We start from the raw sequence: 23,094 nt of genomic DNA, 5'->3' as shown, positions 1-23,094 counted from the left end.
TTTGAAATCTGCAGTGTAGGGCGACAACGTGGGTGTGTTGAGCTCTGTTTGTTGTACCTACGTCCCACACCGTATTTAATTCTAGACTTTACTGACTGGGGGAACAATGACTTGGTAAAATTTAACGCCTGGAACGATTGCATATCGACCAACTATGCCTTCTCCTACTAACCTCCTATTAATCTGTACCGTGAGCGCAAAGTCTCTGAATACGATACGCTGTCTTCAGATAACATGTGGACACGACCAACGAACTCAAGTAGATACAATGCACAGAGTTAATACCAACAACTCTAAAATTAAAAAGAGAAACTACAAACTATAAAAATAATTAAACAATTTGAACCAAGAAATGAAATTATCGGTACAGCTAAAGCGGGCCATAGACGAACGGAGAATTCCTAATTCTACTCTAAGCTGAGTTTCTGCCAATGTTTGTTCGACAATGAGGGATGTGAAAACATTTTCGATTGTATAAACTACTGCCGACGGAACTTGTATGGATAAACGTTCAAAAATTTCCGGGAAATTCTGTTAATGACTTTAAAAAGGTATAGCAAGTCGATGTTTGCTCTACGAACGCTCAGAGATTCCAAATATTAAAAATGTAACCTATCCTCATATTTAGTTTAAATTACACATTTATTATTTTTAAAGGACAAAATGATATAAAAACTTTCTTTGCAGGGTGCACCGCCCCGCTGAATGGGTTAAACACATTGGAGACCAGATACAACTATTTAACTCCAATATGCTTCTAACGAGGCTGGTAAAGATAGTAACAGCGACACTGGGGTCGGTAAGACTCCCTGTTATTCTGGAGATAAAACCTTGAGAGCTTTGAGGATCTCTTTATAATACTATCCGCGTGCTCCCTAAAACTTAGTGAACTATCCATAATGACACCCAAATCTCTTATGCTTTTTACCTCTTGAATATTTTGGCCCCTTATGTTAATGGTGAAGATTTATTTTTTTAGCCCGCACCATACGTTAACTTAGTTTAGTTGCTCCTGCAGAAAATCATTCCGGTTGAATATGTTGGTATAATTTTAAATCATCAGTGTACATTTTAAAATTGCACTTTAAATTATATGCTAAGTCATTTACAAAAATGATAAAGTAACTATATTAATTTCGAAAAATAAATGTCTATTTAAGTGGCTAATTGAAAATAAAACAAGCGGTTTTAAAAATAATGCACATTTATTTATCACAGGCTCGAGCCGACCGTGAATCGACGGAGGCTTTCGCGCGTCACACCCGCCTTAATCTCTACTCTTATACTCTTAAAACTAAAGGAATGCTACGTATCACAAACCCGAGCCACGCTCGTCTAATAAATAACAGCAGAACATAAATACAGTTACGACTAAGACCCCGCGAGTCCACTCCGCCCCGCGCTCCTTCGTTCGTAAGATTTTCTTCTTCGAAAGTCGGGGTCGGGAAAGTGGAGCGGATAAATAAAGATAAGCACATCTGACGACGCAGGCCGGCGTCTCTCGCTACGTAACCCTACGTATCGAGCGCCGCCGAGTCTCTTCCGGATCACTATGATACGAAACGCGTACGCGAACTCGGCACTCGCGCCTATTGCAGCAGCGTCGAGATGCAGTCGGCGATGGCGCGCGCGGGGTCCCCGACTAGGATGGAGCGGTGGTCGGCGGGGAGCTGCCGCGTCACGGGTTCGCTCTCGCACACCGCGCCCAACCCGTAGTCGGCCGCCAGCTCCACGTAGTTGTCCCGCGCCGTGAACAGCGCGACGGGCGCGCGAACCTTGCCCCGCGGCCGGTACGCGTGCCCCGCGACCAGCTTGCGATAAAAGCTCTCGGCGGCGACGCGCAGCTCGTCCGAGTCGGCGTCGCCGCGTCCGGCCAGCCGGACGGCCCGATCGACGCGCGCGTTCCAGTCGGCCAGCCCCTCGAGTTCGGCGGACAGCTTCGCGCCGTCCGCGTCTCGGAAGAGCTGCACGAAGTAGGCGAGCGCGTCCGCCTCGTCGGTGGCGGCGGAGCGTTTCGCTCGCTTGTTGATGCCGCGCGTCGTGTGCGTCGCGACGTACGAGGGCGAACCGTCCACTAGCACCAGGCGCACCTCGAGCCCCTCCTGAAAGAGAACCGACGCGTCAGTCGCGTCCCTCGCTTTTCGAAACCGAGGACGGGACCGAGACTCACCTTCTCCAGCTGCAGAGCCATCTCGAAGGCGACGCTGGCGCCGTAGGAGTAGCCCAGCAGCGTGTAGGGCGGTCGCGGCTGAAGCGCCCGCACGTGCCCAACGTAGAAGGCGGCCAGCGCGCTCATGTCGGAGAGCGGCGCGTCGCGCGTGCACTGTAGCCCGTAGACGGGCCCCCGCACGGCGGCCGCCACGCCCCGCAGCATGTCGACCACGCCCTCGATGGGATGCACCATGAACACGGGCCGACCGGCCTCGTCGCCGCCGCTCGGCAGCCTCACGGTCACCTGCTCGGGCACGAGCTCGCCCAGCGTGGGCGCCTGACCGAGGTCCGCGGCCGGAGAGGCCGAGGCCGCGGGCGCCGGCTCCTCGCCTCCCGTGAGGGCGCGCAGTTTGGCGAACGTCAGAGCGCGGATCTCCTGCACGCCGAGCACCAAGTCGTACCCGCGCTCCAAGGTCTGCTTGATCTCGGCGCCCATCAACGAGTCCATTCCGAGTTCGGCCAGATTTGAGGAGTCGGATACTTTCGAGGGATCCTTTATACCTGCGTTCGAAGCGGGCCTTTAGTCGATGAGAACGATCGACGGCTAAGTTCGCCACGTTCGAGTACTTTCGAGGACTTCCGACTGATGAAATCGGTTCGGTAGTTCAGAGATCGTCGCAAAACCTAAAAAGATTTCTCACCGAGGATGTTGGCGACGGCCTGCACCAGATCCTGCGTGGGCTGGGCGGCGGAGCGACGCTTGTCGGCCAGCACCATGGAGGCGGCCACGGGGTGGGGCAGCGCCAGCAGAGTGCCCAGCGCCTCGAGACACGACGCGATGCGCTGCGGGACAGTGCCGCCCACGACTATATCGTTGCCGCCCATCGTGTCCACGACGAGGCCCACGTCGCCGATGGCACCCCACTGCACGGCCAGGCCGGGCAATCCGTCGGCCTGGCGCAGCTCGACCAGCCGCTCCATGCCCGAGTTGGCCCAGCCGTAGTTGCTCTGGCCGGGGTTTCCGCGCCCGCACGACACCGACGAGAACGCCACGAAGTACTCCAGTTCGGGGCAAAGCTCCCGGGACGCCACGTCCAATGCCTTGGTGCCTGCGAGCGCACACTCGCGATTATTATTCGAGCTTTATTATTTTAGGTGACGCTAGGTTCGACACGACGAAATCATAAATCAAGATTAATAGGATACGATTGTTCACTTTTTAGATTCAGTCATTCGTTCGTGTGTAGGCTATGATAGAGTAGTCCCTCGGGGCGTAACTCCGACGATTTAGGAAATCGCCACGCCTTTAAAACTAAGAGAGCAAAATGTATAGTCTCGGCACGTACAGTACCTTTGTAATACATTCAATAGGTTCACGTTTGATTCAATTGTGTTAACTCACGTTATTAAACTTAATGTACAAACAAACATACCTAGCTCATATGATTTTATGATCTTTCACAAAAGATAGTTGCATTCCTAGATGTAAAGTGGGCGCGCGACAAATTACATAACCAATTTCGGTCACAGCGAGAAGTCGACTGAGAGGTCTAAACTCTAAAGGTGAGAAGGACAGATCAGGGGATATTTCCCTTACTTTCGCACAGCATCGTAACACAATACGGCAACGTCTCTTGTAAAAATTGTCTTGAACTTCCAATCACATAATTATAGTAAAGAACTATCGGTTTTCCCTCGTTCAGTGAATTTGCCAAAATAACACGACTAATGCGAAGGAAAATGTCGCTCACCGTCAATCTTGGGCGCGGCGACGGCGCGGAAGTCGTCCGGCGTGAGGTTCTCGAGGTAGGCGTCGCGCAGGACGGCGGCGAGGTTGAAGATGCCGCCCACGGGCGCCGCCGAACACGACTCGCGCAGCAGCGCTCGCGCCCCCGCCGCGCCGCTCACGTCCGCGGTCGACACGATCACGCGCACGCCGCGCTCGCGCCAACGTCGCACGCACCACGCCTGGTAGCCCGTGCGCACGCCGCTGCGCGAGTTGAACACGAGGGTGCGCGCGCCGCGTCCCACCAGCCACTGCGCCAGCTCCAGCCCGAAGCCGCCCAGGCCCCCCACGAGCACGTAGCTGCGGCCGGGGTGCATGTACGTGCGAGGCACGGCCGCCACCGTCCGCGCGTCTTCCCGCTCGTCGCGCACGCGCAGCACCACCTTTCCGATGTGCTTGCCGGTGGCCATGTAGCGGAAGGCCTGCTCGAGCTGCCCGCCGCCGAAGACCGTGGCGGGCAGCGGCCGCACCGCTCCGCCGGCGATGCCCTCGTTCACGCAGCGCACGACCTCCAGCCGCTCGGGGTCGTCGGCCGGCGCGTCGAACAGCGCGTCCAGCAGGATGCCGTGGAAGGTCGTGTTCTTGAGGAAGACGGCCATGCCGAGCGCCGTGTCGTTGGAGAGATCGAGCTTGCCGATCTCGAGGAAGCGCGCGCCGGGCGCGAGGCAGCGCACGGAGGCGGCCAACTTGTCGCCGGCCAGCGAGTTGAGGACGAGGTCGACTCCTCGGCCGCCAGTCCGCCGGAGCACGTGCTGCTCGAAGGACGTGTCGCGCGAGTTCGCCACGTTCTCCTCGGGCAGCGCGGGGAAGCGCTCTCTGAGAAAGGCGCGCTTCTCGGGCGTGCCCACCGTGGTGAAGACGGTGCAGCCGGCGTGCAGCGCGATGGCGATGGCGGCCTGTCCGACTCCGCCCGTGCCCGCGTGCACGAGCACGCTCTCGCCGCGCCTCATGCGCCCGCGCACCGCGAGGGCGTAGTACGCCGTGGCGTAGGCGACGGGCACCGTGGCGGCCTCCTCGAGCGTCCTGCGGCGTCGACGGGATGGTTAGTGACGACCGCTCCGTCGCATACCTCGAAGCGGGAGATGACGTCGCATACCATTTGTCGGGCACCTCCCACAGGAATCCGCGGTCGGCGATCACGGTCGTGGCCAGGCCTCGCGCCGCCACCATGCCCATGACGCGCGCATTTGTCGAAGACCGCCCGCTGAACTCCAGTCCCAGGATACACTCCTGCGACATTAAGAATTACTTCATATGGCGAGTTACCTTATAACTTTAGTCTCTATACAAAGTAATAACCTACACCGTTCACTGCGGAGGAAGGGGTTGGGGTTCTAAATATAATAGCTTCATTAATATATAAAACGAATCAAATGTACCAAATGTCTGAAGCAGCGCAGGTTTAATTTTTTCTTTCAAGAAACAAAACAAAAAAAAATTTTTTTATTGGCTATTCATTTTCCTAAATAATGAAATATTATTTAGGAAAATATTTACGACAATATATATACTATATGTATAGGAAAATATATAAATACATTTTTTTTTCCAATCAAATATTTTGGTCACCCTACCAAAGTTGAAATTCGTCTTGTTGTCTAGGAACGTTTAGGAAACTCGTTAAACTTTTCGTTCAGTCACTTGTCTGACGGAACTTTAGCGACTTGATTGAATATCGATCTTTAATTAAATGTCTAGAGATTTAATTAGTCTCTGATTTAACTACTTTGTCGTTCTAATAAAGAGATGGTCATACCTGTCCGGCGAGGTTGCCGGGCAGCGCGTCGGGCGGCAGCTTGCCCGTGGCCAACATGATGTCGCGGAAGTTGAGCGGCGCGTAGTGCACGCGACAGAGCTCGTCGCGCGGGCCCAGGCCGGCCGCCGCCGCGTGGCGCAGCTCGCTCTCGATCCAGCGCAGCGACGAAAGGTCACCGCGAGTCAGCGTGTTCACGTACGCGTGCTCCACCTGCAGCAGCGCGTCGCCGACGCCCGCCACGCTCAGGTGTCGGTACGAGCCCCACGCGCCCGCGCGCATCGCGTTCACCGCCAGGTCGCGACGGACTTGAGCGCGATAGTCGGGCGAGTCCGGCCGGAAAGGTCGCTCGGCTCCGGGCAGGAAGAAAGTGCGGAGGCGCGCGCCGCCCGGCTCGGCCCGCAGGCAAGTCGCGAGGCCGAGCAGGCCGGAGTCGGGCGCGCGCGACACCGCGTACACGCGGATATCTTCGCTCTCGGCGCGCTTCAACGCGTCGCGGAGTCGCTCCACCCAGGCGAACGAGGGTTCGTCCGCGTCGACGATCACGTGAGCCGCGGGCGGCGACGTCTCTCGCCGGAGCAGCAGGAACTCAGAGTCCGGCGTGCGCGCCCTGAGTGCGTAACGTGGGCGTTAGAACTGGGCGAACGAAACGGCCGTTCGCGAAGCGAAACCTTCATACCTGGAGACCGTCTCCAGTCCGCAGTCGCGCAGCGCCTCTTTCGCCGCGGGGTCGTCGGCCGCGCCGTGCGGCTCCTCCAGCAGCAGCATGCCGGTGTCCAACAGTGCGGCGACGAGATTCGCGAGCACGGGTGCGCCGTGTCGACGTAAAACGTCCGTCGCCACCACCAGGTGGCAATCGACGTCCGGGGCGCCGACGATACCGTCCTTCGGACTGGTCTGCGCGTAAATAGAGACCTTTATCATTTCTAATCCACATTACGTACCTCAAGTGTGAGACGACACGGCGAAGAGGATACCGACCTTGGCCCCCGAGCTCTGCGCGACCGCGGCGTAGGCGGCGTGGGCGGACCCGCCGGCCAGCGCCGCCTCTACGCGCACCTGCGGCTCCTCCTCCAAGATCTCCAGAGCTAACGGCGCCAGCAGCGTTTCCGGCGTGCGCTCGAGCGTCGCCTCGCACAGCTTGAGACGCAGGGTGCCGGCGTTTTCGAGCAGCAGCTGCAGAGTGGACGCGAGCGCGTCGCGGCGGTCGACGACGGTCTGTCTGCCGTCGTACGGGACGAACGAGTACTTTTCGAGCTTGGGAGGGGCCTGGGCGTTGGCGCGGCGCGGCGCGAGGCTCGTCTTGAGGCCGCGGAACTCGACGCCGCCCGCGGATATGACGTCCACGTCTCGGAGCATGCGCACCGGCACGGCGCCGTCGACGGCGGCCGCCAAGGCGGCGCGCTGCGCCCGAGGGTCGATGAGGGCGCGCCGCAGCCGCGTCGGCACGTAGAGCTCGCGCGTGTCGGAGCCGATGATGGCGAACTGCAGCATCGTGTCCATGAAGGCGATCCAGTTGTCGTTCCACACGAGTTCCCCGGCGACACCCCGGGCGTCCGACGAGCGGATTCCGCGAAAGACGCCGCCGTAGTTGTAGCCGCGCAGGCGGAGCTCCTTGTAGACGTCGTCGGTGAGGAGGGGAGTCGCGCCGGGCTCGGCGGCGGGCGGCGGCGGCGTCGGCAGGCGTTCGTCGGCGCCGTCGTCCGCGAGCCGCACGCGCCCCGTGACGGCCACGCCGCCGCCCTCGCACACGTCGAACTCGCCCGTGCCCTCGAGCACGTTGATCAGGAAGCGGACGGGCGCGTCGCGGCTGACGATGGTCGCGCGCTTGAACTGCACGTTCTCGAGCACTATCGGGGTGTCCTCGGGCTTCTTATTCCTCAACTTCGCCATCGTCCTCCACACGAGCGTCTGCGGAACGGAAGAGTGGCGTGATGAACGAGAGGTTCCGACCGCGAGAGGGCGCGAGAGGGGCGACACCCACCAGGTAGCCGGTGGCCGGGAACAGGATGCGGCCGTCGATGTCGTGTCCGGCGACGAAGGCGTCGTCCGCGCGGGACAGGTCGTACTCGATCACGTTCTCGCCGGAGCGCGGCGAGCCGAAGTGGGCCACGCTCCACTCCACGGAGTGGTCCCAGCGCACGCGAGAGGCCAGCGCGGGCGTGCCGCGAGGGACCGGGAAGGACACGGGCGGGTAGAGCGCACCCAGGTCCGGCTGCGCGCCGGCGGCGTAGAGGCGGCCCAGCGCCGCCAGCAGGTGCGCCAGAGGGTCGGGCGCGTCGCGACGCAGCAGGGGAACGTGCGCCGCGGCGGGCGCGGGTCGGGCGCGCTTGAGCACGGCCTGCAGCAGCGCGTGCGGCGCCACCTCCACGATCACGGCGCGCTCGGGAACCTCGCGCAGCGCTTCCGCGAACCGCACGGGGGACAGCAGGTTGTTCACGTGGTACGCCGCGTCGCTCATTCGGGCTGCGAAGGTTTATCGTCGTGAGAGTTTAGTTCGAAAATACTTTATTTCTCAAAAAATTACATTCACGTGTATAAAATATTAATTGCTCTGCAAATATTCAAATATAATATACACTCTACTTAAAATTCGTGTCAAGCTATTATAACTTCTAAGATCCTTCCTGTACCCTATCATTATTAGTATTATTTAAAAGCTCAATTAATAAGCTTTCAAAAAAATAATCATTTGTTTACGGAAAATCAAAAACCACAAATCACCAGCACTTTGATTAAAAAGTGGCGATGTACGCGTTTGGAGGCTCACTAATTGTACCACCCTGGACGCGTATAAAACGAAGGGGTAAAAGTCAATTATGGGTTATTCGCTATCCAGACGTCACAGAGGTCCTGAAGAGCTTCGACAAGAAAAAGCCCAGTGAAAATGGATACCATGGCAAAGAAGCAGCTCAAGTGGTGGCCCTACTGCAAATCGGACTACGGCAGGTTGAACTTGCTCGGCAACTGAAAATCAGCCGATTTCGAGTGCAACGGGTATACCAACGGTTCCAAGAGACTGGAGGTTACATCAGGAGACATGGATCCGGGAGACGTCGCTGCACTACCGTCAGAGGTGATCGCTCCATTGTGTCGACGTCTTTGCGGAACCGCTTCTCCAACGCTGTGGAGCTGCAGCAGCGGCTTTGAGCTACTCGAAGGACAGCTCACAGCGTCTCCACTATCAGAAGAAGGCTGTGAGAGAAGAATTTTCTGCCCCGGAGAGCTGCTACAGGCCCCCAATTGACTGCCATCCACCGGACGAAAAGGAAGCGATTTTACGAAACGCACGTGCCGTGGACATTCGACCAGTGGAGGAATTTCCTGTTCTCCGACGAAAACCGAGTGTGCCTATACACCAACAACATGCGTAAGAGAGTCTACAGGCGACCAGGGGAGCGTTTCACACCAGCCTGCACCGTGGAAATCGTCGGATATGGAGGAGGATCCTGCATGTTCTAGGGCGGCATTTCTATCGACTGCAAGACAGACCATGTGCAGGTTTTGTCGGCGCCAACTTCGAGTTCATGCACGACAACGCCCGGTGCCACACAGCCTTGATTGTCAAGGACTACCTACGTCGAATTGGCATCAAGGTTATGGACTGGCCAGCAAGAAGCCCCGACCTCAATCCTATCGAGCACCTCTGGGACGAGCTGAAACGGCGAGTTCGGGCCCGTAATCCAGCCCCTGCCATCATCGAGGAGTGGGACAACATTCACCAGGAACACGTCGTGACGCTCATCAGGTCCATGACTGACCGCTTGGAAGCTGTTCGGAGGGCTAGAGGAGGCAACACTAGGTTTTAAGACTAATTTTTAAGGATTGTCATTGTTTATTTTTAATTTTTGTATCGTTCCTTTTATTTGTAATTTTGATCAGAATACACATTGTTTCACATTTTCCCAGAATTTTCTTTTTTTATGGGGGTTGTGGCCAATTTCCTACCGTTTTCAAATAAGGGATTTCATTAGCTTTCAAATGATACTAATAATGATAGGGTACAGGAAGGATCTTCGGAGTTATAATAGCTTGACACGAATTTTAGGAAAGGTGCGATTTTTTTGACGCCGAGTGTATGTCGGAGTAATGGCGCTGGTATCAACTGCCATTTTAATTATTTAATAACTTTAAAGTCAAATCAGTTAAGATCTACAAATTAACAGACTATTAATTGATAGTGTGTAGTAATTTAATAGTATGATGAATCAATGGTGTTAGTGTCAGCTGCCATAGTCATCATTGTCATATTAAATGAATAACGTCAAAGTCAAATTCGTGCAAAACCGTTATAGTGCGTTTCACGAGATGGTTCCCTTCGTCGTTATGTTGGCCCCACTGTTTGTCAAAACACCAAACAGTAAACACGGTTTGTCGAGTTCTATATTTTTTTCCGAATTTTTGAGAGTTTTGTGCGTTTAATCATGCCAAAAACACTAAAAAGTGGTGAAAGGGAGATGGTCTTGAAGGTGAAATCGTTTTGTGAAAAAGAAAAATCAAACAAAGGGCCAATAATTCCATATGAATTAGTTCGTCTTCGGGTTGCCGCCATGACAGGTAAGCAAAATAGGATTGCCAGCCTCGAATAAAAAACTCATTAAATTCCCGACAATATCATTCCACACCTAAATTCACAAGAATTAAAAATTTCAAGTTTTGTTTTTCACATTGCATTCCAAATACAGTTTTGTACTTATTTTTTGTCTTCAGGTATATCCGAAAAAACTGTAACCAAAATTTCCAAAGAAGGAGAAGTGGCTGCTATTACGTCAACCAAAATTTCAACGCCTGGCAAAAGTCGACCCCCGGAAAGAAGGATTCAGCTTGACGATTTTGAAACGTGTGCGCTCGGGCATAAAATATTGCTTGAGTTACAAAATGACATTGATTTTAAGGGCAGCCGTACTACTCTTTGGAGAATAGTGAAGAAAATGGGTTTTTTGTTCAAAAAATGTCAATCAAAAAGGAAAGTATTAGTGGAAAGACATGACATTGTAGCATGGCGATTTCGATATTTAAATGAATTACGAGACAATCGAAATGGGGAAAAGCGGCCAGTTATTTATTTGGACGAGGTATATAATCATTCTACTTACTGCGCCGGGAAATGTTGGCAAAGCGAAAACGAAGGTGTTCTATCATCTGACTCAAAGGGGCCACGATGGATAATAGTACATGCTGGTGGAGAGATGGGCTTTATACCCAATCCTCAATTAATTTTTTTTAGATCCCAGTCTAAATCGGGAGACTATCATGACGACATGAACAGGAAACTATGAATATTAAACCGTACAAGGAACAGGTGGACCTGGGAATCTCCAGGTGGTAGTTACAAAAATTAGATAGAATATATTCTCTCGAACATCTTTCGCTGATTGTAGAGTAATAAATAACCTTAACTTTAACAGCAATCATAGAGCACTCAGAGCCAAACTAGAACTGAAGCCAAACAATCAAAGGCCATCCAAAGTCAAGTCGAAAATTACAGAAATCCCCAAAGACACAAAAGAATTGAAGGAGAAATTCAGAGACTTCATAGATTATACCAGAGATCTTAACACGCAGGATAAATACAACAAATTTATAGACGTTCTGACAACAAAATCAACCAGAAATACATTTAAAGAACTGGAAAAAAGATTACCCTGACTATCAGATACGACAAAGAGTCTTTTAAAAAACAGAAATAAACTATACTAATTAATTAGACTAGAATTAAACTATTAAAATTATTTAGTTAATTTTTTTTTGTTAGTATATTCTAGATTGAGTCAAATTGTATCTTGTCTGAATAAAGGTGTCTTGTCTATATTATTATTATTATTGTGTCACTAAGTTGAGGATCCACATATAGTGTGACTAATGAATAGTAATCAATTCTCAGAGGCTCGTTCACAGATATCGAGAAATAAATATAAACATAAATTTAATAATATAAAAAGAAATAAATAAATATTTATTTTCTTAGGCGTCTATAGGGTTCGTTCTTTAGAATGGAAATATAAACGAAGTCTCCCGGAAACGCATAAATGACTCACCGAGGTCGGAGTCCCACTGCTCACGCGGCAGCGAGGAGGAGATCCAGCGCGCCGAGCGCGGCTTCGGGTCGGGGATGACCCGCTCGAGACTCTTGCGCAGCAGCGGCGCGGCCGACGCGATGTACCGGCTGTGGAAGGCCACGCCCGAGCTGTTCACGCGCCGAGCGAAGCCGCCGGCGGCGCTAACCTCGGCCACCATTCTCTCGACGGCCTCCACGGGGCCCGACACGGTCACGCTGTCGGCGGCGTTGTGGCAGGCCGCCACCACGCCCGGCGGCAGGCGCGCCTCGCACTCCTCCCAAGACAGGCCCACGGCCGCCATCGCGCCGGGGCCCAGCTTCGCGTCCACGATGCTGCGGCCTCGCCAGTACGCGGCCAGCACCGCCTGCTCGCCCGTCAGCGTCTCGTCCGCGTAGGCGCAACCGATCTCGCCGACCGAGTGGCCGACTATGCCGTCGGGGACGATGCCCGCGATGCGCAGCACGTCGACGAGAGCCACCTGCACGGCGGCGATGGACACGAAAGAGTTGATGACGTCGTCGAAGGCGGCGTCGGGCGCCTCCGTGAGCACGTGCAGCAGGTCGAGCCCGTGCGGCTTGAGAGCGGCGGCGCTGCGCTCGACGCTGCGCGCGAACGCCGGCAGCCGCAGCAGACCGCGCGCCATGCCGGCCCACTGCGACCCCATGCCCGAGAACACGAACCACACGGGACGGGCGCCGCTCTCCACCTCCTGAGGGTGCGGAGATCCACTTAGAAGCGATAACGCGACGAGAACGAAAACAAAGAATAAAACGGGACGCCTCGCACTCACCGAGATCTCCTCGAGGGGCGGGTTGGAGAGCACGCTAAAGCCGCGGTGCCCGTGTCCGGGGACGTTCTGCGCGTGCACGGCGTCCAACAGCGCGTGCAGCGACGAGTCGCGGGGGTGCTGCGCGCCCAGCCCCAGCAGTTCGCGCACCGCCTCTTCCGTCCGGCCGGACGCCACGAGCACGCGCGGCACTTCGTAGGCGGCGGGCGCCCGAGCGCCTCCGCGCTCCGATTCCAGGATGATGTGGGCGTTGGCGCCGCCGAAGCCAAACGAGTTCACGGCCACCAGCCCGCCGTCCCACTCCGTGTTGCGGTCGACCACCTGCGGAACGAGTTCTCGTCAGTCGCTCGGGGACGCTCGTGGAGGACGTCGAAGGAGGACCGACCGTACCTTAATGCGGCCGTCGCTGAGCGCCGGGATGTCGGGGTTCGGCTCGCGGTAGTGCAGGTTGGCGGGCAGACAGCCGCGCTCCATGGCGAGCAGCACCTTGGCCAAGGAGCACAGCCCCGAGGCGGGCTCCGAGTGACCCATGTTAGACTTGACGGAGCCCAGCAGGAGAGGCTCGCTGCGCCCCGGACAGAACAGGTCCGCTATCGCGTTCACCTCTTGCGGGTCTCCCACCTGCGGACGTTCGCAAGTGTAACGATGAGATGACTTTTACGTTTGAGGGGGTACGGAACAAATCCGTGGTCATCGATTAGAACCGACGTCGGTACCTTGGTGCCGGTGCCGTGCGCCTCGACGTACGACACGTCTTGCGGGCGCAGGCCGGCCTCCGCGAAGGTCTCCTCGGCGAGACGACGCTGCACGGCGCCCGAGGGGAAGGTGATGCCCTGTTCTTTGTGGCCGTCGGTGTTCATTCGTGCGCCTCGAACGGTGGCGTACACCCGCCGCGCCGCGCCTCGGCGCTGCAGCAGCACGGCCACGGCGGCCTCGGAGCGCACGTAGCCGCGGCCGCCGGCGTCGAAAGCCGCGCACCGACCCTCCGGCGACAGCATGCTCAGCCGGTGAAAGTTCAGCGAGTTGGCCGGTTTCAGGCACAGGTTGCACCCGGCGACGACGGCCGCGTCGCACTGGCCGGCGCGCATCGCCGCCGCGGCCTGCGCCAACGCGAACATGGAACTGGAGCAGGCGGTGTCGATGGCGTAGGAGGGGCCCTTCAGGTCGAAGGTGTACGAGATGCGGTTGGGAAACATCGCCCGACAGCAGCCGGTCAGCGCGTAGCCGTTGATCTTATCGGGGTCCTCGGTCCACATCTCTTCCGTCTCGGAGTTGGAGACGCCGACGAAGACGCCAGTGCGCGAGCCGCGCAGCTCGGCCGGGTTGAGACCCGCGTCTACGATGGCTTCGTGCGTGATCTCGAGAAGCAGTCGCAGTTGCGGGTCCATGAGATGGGCCTGCTTGGCGTGTACGCCGAAGAAAGTGGCGTCGAAGTGTTCCAAGTCTTTCAGCTTGCCATTGCGTTCCGGCAGCCCGTGCAACCCTGTAATCCGCCACAAATCATCCTTGAGTAACAATAAAATCCATATATTTGAAAAATAATGGTAACGAAAAAAGGTGATGTACCTTACAAATACTATAGTTACGTAGTATAATTGAATATAAGGCGGAGAAGGAAATAATCTTCTAGACAAAATTCGTGAATGCAAGCACAATTTGATTACAATGCCCGCTCAACAGAACATCAGAGAACAATGCAAGTGCCTAGTGAACTGTGAGTCACAGAAAGCTGGCCGGCCTCTCTGGACATGGTGTGATGGCGCGTGACGTCACACATCACGATATCACATCGCTGCGCACGTGCTTATTTTTTAAATTTTACTCATAACACATACTATCCTTCGTATTATCTATAATTATTAAAAATTTCTATAAATTTTCGCCTGTCTAGTCAGTAGATAGTGACTTTCTAATTTAAATCAGAATATTGATTGTTCAGCTATGTCATTTCTGTGATCGGCGTATAAATATAATCACGAACACTTATGGGGAACTGCATGTTCCGTTCTTTCATATCGAGTAATTATTTATTTTATTTTCAACGGTTACTTAACAAACGATTTCTTTATTGAGAAGGCAGCAATAAGTCGAACGTGCTCGCTCTTCACATTATGTTTTTCTTATGTAAGTACGTGTCCTGGATGTACAGTTTGATCACTTATAAGCATGACGATTTCCTAAATCGTCGGAGTCACGCCGAGAGTATAGCCCGACGCAGGCACTCTCTTCGACTGTTACAGCAGTCATTCGTAATTATCTAAGTCATAGGAGTTTCACCCCGGGAGCATAGCCAGACGTCGGCACTCTCTCTGTTTGTTAGATTACACTCATTATATAGCAATTAACATAATTATTATTTCGCTCATATTCTATTGTATTACGCGAGTGATAAATATAGAGTAAGTTTAAATTATTCTATTATTTCGAACCCCTGATGATCCAGGAACCGCACAGTTAAATGAAAACTACAAAAACTTTTAAGCTAAGTACCTAAACAGATTTTAATAGTATGTTTTTTATAAAATTCTAAATTGTAATCATTTAATTCCATAGTAATTACGTTATATTATAAGATATTAATTATCTTAGCCATTAGAAATAATATTTAGCATAATTTCAAGGAGATTTCCCCCGTTAGCCGTAGTTAAGTACAATTTATGTTTTTTCAGGTATGACGCAGGTTTGTTATTTGACAGCACAACTTGCACACTTTGTATATTCTACGGGATTCGCTTTATTTATGTCTAGACCAGGTAACTTAAATTAATAAATTGGTTTAATAATAGCTGTTTTTTCTATCATTCAAGTGACATTATTAACCAAACAGTTGTCAATAACAACATTCCTTCTAGAAAATGAGTTTAACGAGGATAATAATACGACAAAGGTGCGTAAACAGCCGATAGCAGTAGGAAAACCGAGCAGGAAGCTCGGCCGAGCCGTCAACAGGACAAACCCCAACAAGTCGGGATAACATTTTTCCGAGTCTTACCTACCTCTGTCTGCTATTGAATTTAGTTTCTTAGAAGTTCATACGATTCGGTGAGGTCGGTCATTCTTAACTAATCGTTTTATTTACTTTACTGTAATCTAGCCATAACTAAGCTAACAAACAGTTAAAAATACGCTGTATAATGAAATTAAGTCAACTCTTCTGAAGCGTTAATCGTGCAACCCAGGTTCTTAATGTGCGAAACTCTTTAAGTATATAATACTGGGCCACCACACAACCAGCATTGGCTACATTATTATCGATTAAAAATAAAAAATCCTATCTACTCTAAGGATACATTTTAGAGTGCAATAAAGTTATATTACGCATTTGCAACATAAACGTGCGCAGTGAAGATAAAACAATATTCACATATTTTACGTGTATGTATATTTAATAGCATACATTTCTATAAAAGAAAGGAAAGATTTAATTTAAACATAAATTGTGATATAATATCTTACCATAGTTATAAAACGAAGCCGCAACTAAATATTGGTCAAATTCCAATCAAAATGTTAACGCAGGAAAGTGCGCAGAACAGCTAGTTCCATAAATAATACATCATTTAAGATTATGCAGGTATTTTATATGTTTAAAGAAGAAAAAGCAACATACCGGGCATCCAACGTCGGTCGTCCGCCGTGACGAGATCGACACCGGCGAACAGCTGTTCCGCGAACTCCTCGATGGTGTCGGACTGCGGCAGGCGGCCTGACAGCCCGGTCACCACCACTTCGTCGGCGGCCGCCCGTGCCGCTGCGCCGCCGCCGTTCACCACTGCGCTCGGCATCGTTTCTCAAGGGAATGTCTTCGGATATTCTGGAATGGCCGACGCTATCGTCAAAATGTTTCGTCGTAGGGCTATCGAACACGGCCACGAATCGAGTGGTTTCGCGAGCGTGTGCACGCAGCGAGTGAGGCTGCGCGCACGGCGTGGCCGGTTAAAACGGCGCGATAGCGGGGTCGCGACTCGCTCCCACATTTCCACGAGACCTCGCCGCTTATCGCGGCCGCGGGCCGAGTCGCGGACAAGGACGAGCAAGGTCGTCGGCGACTTCTTCCACCGACACCGCGAATTTTGCCAAAGCGGTGACCGCTTCGACCTCTGGCTGCTATCGCCGACGCCCGCAGTCAGTCGCTTCATAATGACCGATCATCATAATATTATCATGTCGAAGTGTAAATCACGCGTCAAAGGATATTAAATACATGCTCCCTCCGTGGCGATGGACGCAATATTATCAATAGCACTAATTTGTCGGGCCGACGGGCAGTGGCCGCCAAATGCTAATGGGATGATTCGAGTGGAGAGGCAGCGCTTAGCGGTGCTCTTTGTGTTCCAATTAGAAAGTAAATATGTACGGTCCGGGAGCCGGCCTTCGGCGTCCGGGCTCTACAGATCTTCTCGACTAAACCCCATTTCACTTATCAAATTATGATAATTATAATAAAAATATATCACACAGTCTACTCATGATGTCACTTAGTACCTAGTTTTGGCGTAAATATTTTAATTGCGGACGGGCTTTCATCATTTAATTATGACGTAGTGGAAAATCTTTTGCGCTATACAAAATGGGTAAAAACAATTATTATACATTCCTACCTTTAAATTATGTGTCTTTTTGAAGTACATCTCGTCTAATTCTATAGTTTTAAAAACTACTGGTTCGAATAGAGAATTATTTTTTAAATAACAACTCGTGTTTTCTGTTTAGCTGTCAAGTCTGATTTCAAGTCAAATTACATACCAATAATTGTTGTTTCAATGATTTTTCTTTTAAATTTCTTGGTATGATTATTGATTGCGCTTTAGGTTCAAAATAATGTTAAAAAGGTTAAATGGTCGGCGAAGACTGCGGGTTATGTGATTAATGTAATAAACACGCGTTAACAAAAAACAGAAGGAAAAATGGCACGGCATCGTTAAAAATCCACAACTTCGTCCGTTTCTTCTCTTTATTGAAGTATTGTATCCCTATGTAAGATGTCACATTAAATTTGGTTGATAGGTTGATTTACTAGATGTCAAAGTATCCTACTAAATTATTGGTGTTGTTGTAGAGAGCCTCCGAGGAGTAGACAGAATTATACTAGGTATTAATGTTAACAAATATTTAGGTAGACATGTCTTTCCTTCCTTGTTTTGGTCTTTTCAAGAGATATTTTTCTATAGCTCTGATTTTGAAGAAAAATAAACAATCCACGCAAGGACAGACATTTATTACAAGCGTGATAATTGCGATCTCGTACAGTCTAATAAAAGAAACATATTTTAAAAACAGACATCTAATGATTGCACTTTCACTAAACTTACTTTAAATATTAGGTAAACCAATTACAAGTTATATTTTAAAACAATATTGTTCTAAATAGTTAAAGTTATGACGCTTTAGCCCATAACAAGTAAAGTGAGTCATTAAGTATAGCACTAACAAAGTAGCACTGGCCACTTCATGTGTTTTAGGAATGACTTATAGGATTGGGACCTACTAATAACTGTATGGTCATAATCAGCTGTTCCATTGTAATTTTGTTATTCGTTTAGAGATAATTCGTTTATTACATGAAACGCTTAATAGACGGAGCAATATACAATTTACGGGACACACATAATGTTATTCTTTTACAAACTTATGCTACCGTACAATATAAAGTAGGTACTCAGTACCTAGTCTAACAGATACTAAGGTTAAAATAGGTTAGTTCCCTTATACTGCATTTAATTCATTCAAGCTTTCAATACTTACAAAATTCCTTGAACGAGGAGAGAAGGAGCAACTACAAATTGCAGTTAATATTGCCACTAACACTTTTTTCATAAAAAAAATATTATTCTGATACTAATTTCGATTCAGTCGTATATAATATACAGTCCACAACGAAATTGCGACGCAGTGAGAAGACTTTTACAACATTATTAGCAATGTATCGACCGGGATCGGCATTCGGTAGCCAAGTGTGCGATTCACGATTACCTATTTCTTCTTGTGGCAATGTAAATAATAAAACACGTCGCGATACAGTATACACGGCACACCGCTGCCGATGGTGATTCGGAGAAGACTCGTGCAAAATGCGAATATCTACTGAGGTGCGGGGCGGGGCGCGGTCGCTTTGCGTTGCCATGGTGCGAGATCAGGCCACGTGCACGCAGCCAATGGCGACAGCTCGCGCTCCATCGACTCGCGTCGGCCGCCTGCCTGCCTGCGCCGACACGCTGTGGGCTCGTGACGCCGACGTACTTCCAGCTGTGTTCGAGCTTAGAGCTTACTGATTACACCGCGGCCGGCTCGCTGTGGACGTCGACAACCGGCACCGATATTGCATATTACTGCACAACTTGCATATTACGTAAAACGAATTTTTGATTTAATTTTTTAAAATCTCTGAGAGCCTCTATTTATGTACATAATATTGTACACAATAAATGTCCAGCCGAGCAAAGGCGGGACAGGTTACTAGTGATAAATTTATCACTAGCAACCTGTCCTATAACTATATCCTTCGCATCTCGAAAATTTTAGCGCCTTCTTGTAATATAACCTGATTATCTTTCAATAGTCCTATCAGTCTTTCAAAATCAAGAAAATTATTTTTCATGTGTCGCGAAGGGATTTTGTTTTCTGCAGTAACGGACGAAATTCATCCAATCTTCTGGTGTATAGACATGACTCTTCTTTTTTATGACTATGATATTACTTTTGAAAGAGAAATCGGTGGCAGATAAGTATGGCCACTAACAATATATTATGGCGATTTATCAGAAAATTATAAAGTGCAAAACGAGCAACTTTCTGTTTTGACCAGAGCAACACTTACTTAAAAAAATTGGCATTAGGCAAATTTGGCGCGGAATCTTCTAGAGTCTAGACAGTAGCGAAAGGAGTGTCAGCCCCTGGCCCTACAATTTATTTGTTTATAGCATATGTATGGCCCAATTTTAACCGAAATGGTCAGACGTAGCTCCTAATTATTCACGAGAAGGTAAAGTCAAAACCTTTAAAGTACATAAAAAAACTTAAAACTTTTACAGTCATTGAATATGTTTCTTAAGTCTCCTTTTATTGAGATTCCAGCATATCATAGGTTTTACGTGCCTTTGGGATATAAAAGTGTAAATTAAGCTTAGTAAGGGTAATGCCCCGTATTCATGGGAAACATTTGTTGAGCAACAAAGTTGAATCAACGTGTTGCGGAGTTGCTGTCAACATGTTGCTGGCAACACTGCGTGTTGCAGAGTTGACAGCATCATGTTGACAAGCTCTCGCCCGACAAGCGTAAACATCAGTTTAGCGACAATTGTTGACGTGTGTGGACGAGTTTGCAACAGTTTATAAACATGGCAGTAGTGTGGAGCAATGATAAAATAATGCAATTAATAGAATTATTTCAATCAAAACCATTATTATGGGATTGTTCTATAAAACAATACAAAGATAGAAACAAAAAGAACGATGCATTCGAAGAAATTTCTCAAGTCCTAAATATACCCAAAAAAGACGTAGAAACTAAAATACATGTACTGCGTACTCAATTTACTAGAGAGAAAAAAAAGATGTCGGCAAAAAAAACTACAGGCAGCGGCGCAATAGAAAAATGTAAATGGATTTATTACGAGCCATTGGAATTTTTGTTATGTGGTGCAACTACTTCTGGTGAAACGGATACTATGAATAAAACAGTAAGTTGTTTTTGTATATAATTGTTTTATACTATTGTCTGTAAAATTATTACAATTACGCTACATTATTTTGCCATGGAACTCTTCCCTCTGGAGTTATAAAGTAATCGGCAAACTGTTCTCTAATACAAAGAGCTGATTGTGATGCAGGCCTGCCCCGTCTTTGCAAATCAATCATAGGAAACGAACTTAGTTCCCTTCGCCAAGAACCTTCTAATAGGTTACCTTCAGAGTCTTCAAAATCAAAAGTTTGTGGAGGTGTATATATGGATCTGGAAACTGAGTTACGTCTTAAGAAGTTATGTAAATATACACAAGCAATTACCACGAGTTCACAATTGGCTGGTTTTAACGGAATAGGTTTAGTGAATACACGGAACACCACACATAAAATGCCAAAAACATTTTCTATAATCCTCCTAGCTCTTGATAGTCTGTAATTGAATATACGCTTTTTGTTCCCACGTTCATGAATGCCAGGATATGGTTTCATGATGTTCTCCGTTAGCGCGAAAGCACTGTCACCTACAATTACATACGGCATTTCTGTTCCGCCTTGTGTTATTGGTTCAGGCCGTGGCAGTTTAAGTGAGTTTTCTAACAATGCATTATAAAACGGTGTTTCTTGAAATATTCCACTGTCGGACGACCGACCCTTAGCTCCATAATTTGCGTAAATAAAGTTGTAATTGCCATCTGCAATTGCCATAAGTACCATGCTGAACTGATTTTTATAATTGTAGTATTCACTTCCAGAATTATTTGGCGCCACAATCATAACGTGTTTCCCATCAATGGCCCCAATGCAATGTGGAAAATTCCATCGTATTTCGAATTCACGACTTATTTGTTTCCATTCTTGTTCCGAACTTGGAACCTAAAAAATAAATAAATATATAATAAGATAATAATTTACAGGTAGATGAAAACAATGCACTTGAAAGTGGTATGGAGTCAGAGCCATCTCAATCACCAAGGCCGAATGCTACAACATCTACATCTTCGAGGAAAAGAAATAAGACAGATGAATCAAATGAAATATTAGAGGTTTTGAAAAGTGCTAAAAAAAAGATGGATGAAAGGGAGAAGAAGGATCCATTTGATATATATGGTGAATATATTGCTGCTGAATTAAGAAGTGTTAAAGATGACCAAGCCGTGACACAGGCAAAGTACCATATTAATACCATATACTGTATGAATTAAAAATGGGACGATATAATACATATGGATATCAAACGGCATCTTCTCATCCATCATCAACACCAAATAATGTTCAGGAAACTGAAATAAGGGAAATTGAGAGACACGAAACAAATAGACTAGATGCATTACGAGACGAAACAGAAGATTCGGCTATACTAAACTTAGTTAACTATCTCAGTGATGAATCAACGCAATAGCATACACTGTTTTTTTTTTGTGTTTTTTAATTAATAAAATACTTGATTACACAAATAGTGTTCTTGTACCTTGACATATCCTGCTAGTGAGTTAATTAGTTCTTGACATACATCTGGTATAATTTTGCTAATCAATTGTTTTGATACTCTGAATGTGTATGAAAGAGAACTGTATGAATCTCCAGTTGCAAGATACCGTAATGTAATAGCCAGCCTCGTTTGAGGTGAAACTGGCTGACGAATATTTGTTTCCCTTTTGGCTATTGATGGACCAATCATTTCTAGAAGATGTTCGAAATCACTTTTCGACATTCTCGATAAGTTACAAAATGATCCATCTGTCATTCTGAGGTCACTCATCAAATTTTCTCTTTGCAAAAGATAATTTCGAATCCACCATCTTTTTCTCTTTTTTTTATTAGAGATTCTATACATCTGATACAGAGAACACAACAACACTACCTCCTCGGGCAACATTTTAACGCAGACTGGCGTGTGGACAACCTGTATTGATTTAAACATAGTTGCTAGCAATCTTCTCGCCGCTCACCAACAATGTTTAGCAACTGTTGCTAAACAAATGTTTACCATGAATACGGGGCATTAGGGTTGTAGGACTCATTTTCCGCAATTAGACTCCTGAATGGTCCGTTGTGCGTTAAAGTCCTGGCTAATTTAGCCAGCCTAGCTCCTTCCAGAAGCACATAAGTCTCCTGGGCACTTCACAGGCTTCCCGGAGCGACCTCACTGTTCCGAGGATTTCTGCACGTTGATTAGCCACAGCCTCGTATTCCAGGACTACGTGGGTGACTGATACCTCTGCGCTGAAACAGCCTCTGCACAAGGGGCTGTCTGTCGCGCCTAGGACAAAAAGATGTTTATTTAGGAGACAATGACCCGTTATTGTCCCTATCATTGTTCTATTTAAGCCGCACTACGCGACCATCGTTGATGCTGGAGTTCAGCGGATCTCTGGCGAATCCAGGTTCGCACCAGCGAGAAGGGCAAGGGGAAGAGCGGATAAGGGCCAGCAGGCGTCATTCCGGAGCCTCTTCTCGCAAGTTCGTCAGCAACATCATTGCCGAGAGATCCACTGTGTCCCTTTATCCACTGCAAGGTAACCCTATTGGTTCGAGTTATGGCTTCCAGTGCTTCGTGACACTCCAGTATTAGTTTGCTGTTGGTTTTTATGTTTCCGAGCGCCATCAGCACGGAGGCACTGTCGGATACGAACTTAATGCAAAAGTCATTAATCCCTAACCATGCCACCAAATATGCCAGCGCCTGAGCCAGACCTTGTTTAAGATCCATCTGTATGTTACGTAGCTCATTCATGGTCGACCGATCATGTTCCTCTTCTCTCAGTTGTATGTGATATTTACTGTTAAATATTAATTGGTTAGTGATTCTATCACAGGGCGCAGCTATAAGAGGTTGACACTCTATCGCCCTGTTGAGAATCGCTGTTTGTGCACT

At 49.0% G+C, this 23,094-nt stretch overlaps 3 protein-coding genes across 4 annotated transcripts; 1 reads left to right on the top strand and 2 right to left on the bottom strand.

Moving 5' to 3' along the window:
• Positions 1 to 1,186: 1,186 nt before the first annotated feature.
• LOC125048659 (fatty acid synthase) lies at positions 1,187 to 18,725 on the bottom strand. 2 transcript variants are annotated; one of them, XM_047647447.1, is made up of 15 exons: positions 18,282 to 18,725; positions 16,147 to 16,350; positions 13,253 to 14,019; positions 12,927 to 13,157; positions 12,540 to 12,857; positions 11,729 to 12,458; positions 7,675 to 8,156; positions 6,672 to 7,601; positions 6,370 to 6,587; positions 5,694 to 6,300; positions 5,034 to 5,167; positions 3,903 to 4,960; positions 2,853 to 3,260; positions 2,171 to 2,712; positions 1,187 to 2,102 (listed from the first exon to the last, which is right to left on the bottom strand). In XM_047647447.1, the coding sequence occupies exons 2-15, from the start codon at positions 16,319 to 16,321 to the stop codon at positions 1,590 to 1,592; spliced, it is 7,113 nt and encodes a 2,370-aa protein (XP_047503403.1). In that variant the 5' UTR covers positions 16,322 to 16,350; positions 18,282 to 18,725; the 3' UTR covers positions 1,187 to 1,589. The 2 variants fall into 2 exon arrangements, with proteins under 2 accessions (XP_047503403.1, XP_047503404.1); XM_047647448.1 differs by lacking the exon at positions 18,282 to 18,725 and having other exon boundaries at positions 16,147 to 18,266.
• Positions 18,726 to 19,674: 949 nt separating this feature from the next.
• On the top strand, positions 19,675 to 21,692 carry LOC125048665. Its single transcript, XM_047647456.1, has 2 exons — positions 19,675 to 20,215; positions 21,134 to 21,692. Exons 1-2 carry the CDS (start codon positions 19,874 to 19,876, stop codon positions 21,419 to 21,421), a joined length of 630 nt encoding a protein of 209 aa, XP_047503412.1. The 5' UTR covers positions 19,675 to 19,873; the 3' UTR covers positions 21,422 to 21,692.
• LOC125048662 (protein ALP1-like) lies at positions 20,221 to 21,897 on the bottom strand. Its single transcript, XM_047647453.1, has 2 exons — positions 21,688 to 21,897; positions 20,221 to 21,092 (listed from the first exon to the last, which is right to left on the bottom strand). Exons 1-2 carry the CDS (start codon positions 21,895 to 21,897, stop codon positions 20,271 to 20,273), a joined length of 1,032 nt encoding a protein of 343 aa, XP_047503409.1. The 3' UTR covers positions 20,221 to 20,270.
• Between the last annotated feature and the right edge of the window lie 1,197 nt (positions 21,898 to 23,094).

Source organism: Pieris napi, chromosome 4 (assembly GCF_905475465.1).
Source record: "Pieris napi chromosome 4, ilPieNapi1.2, whole genome shotgun sequence".
In the NCBI taxonomy this organism is placed as follows: domain Eukaryota; kingdom Metazoa; phylum Arthropoda; class Insecta; order Lepidoptera; family Pieridae; genus Pieris; species Pieris napi.
Note: the sequence above shows the minus strand (reverse complement) of the source record. Positions and strands in the feature narration are given on the sequence as shown.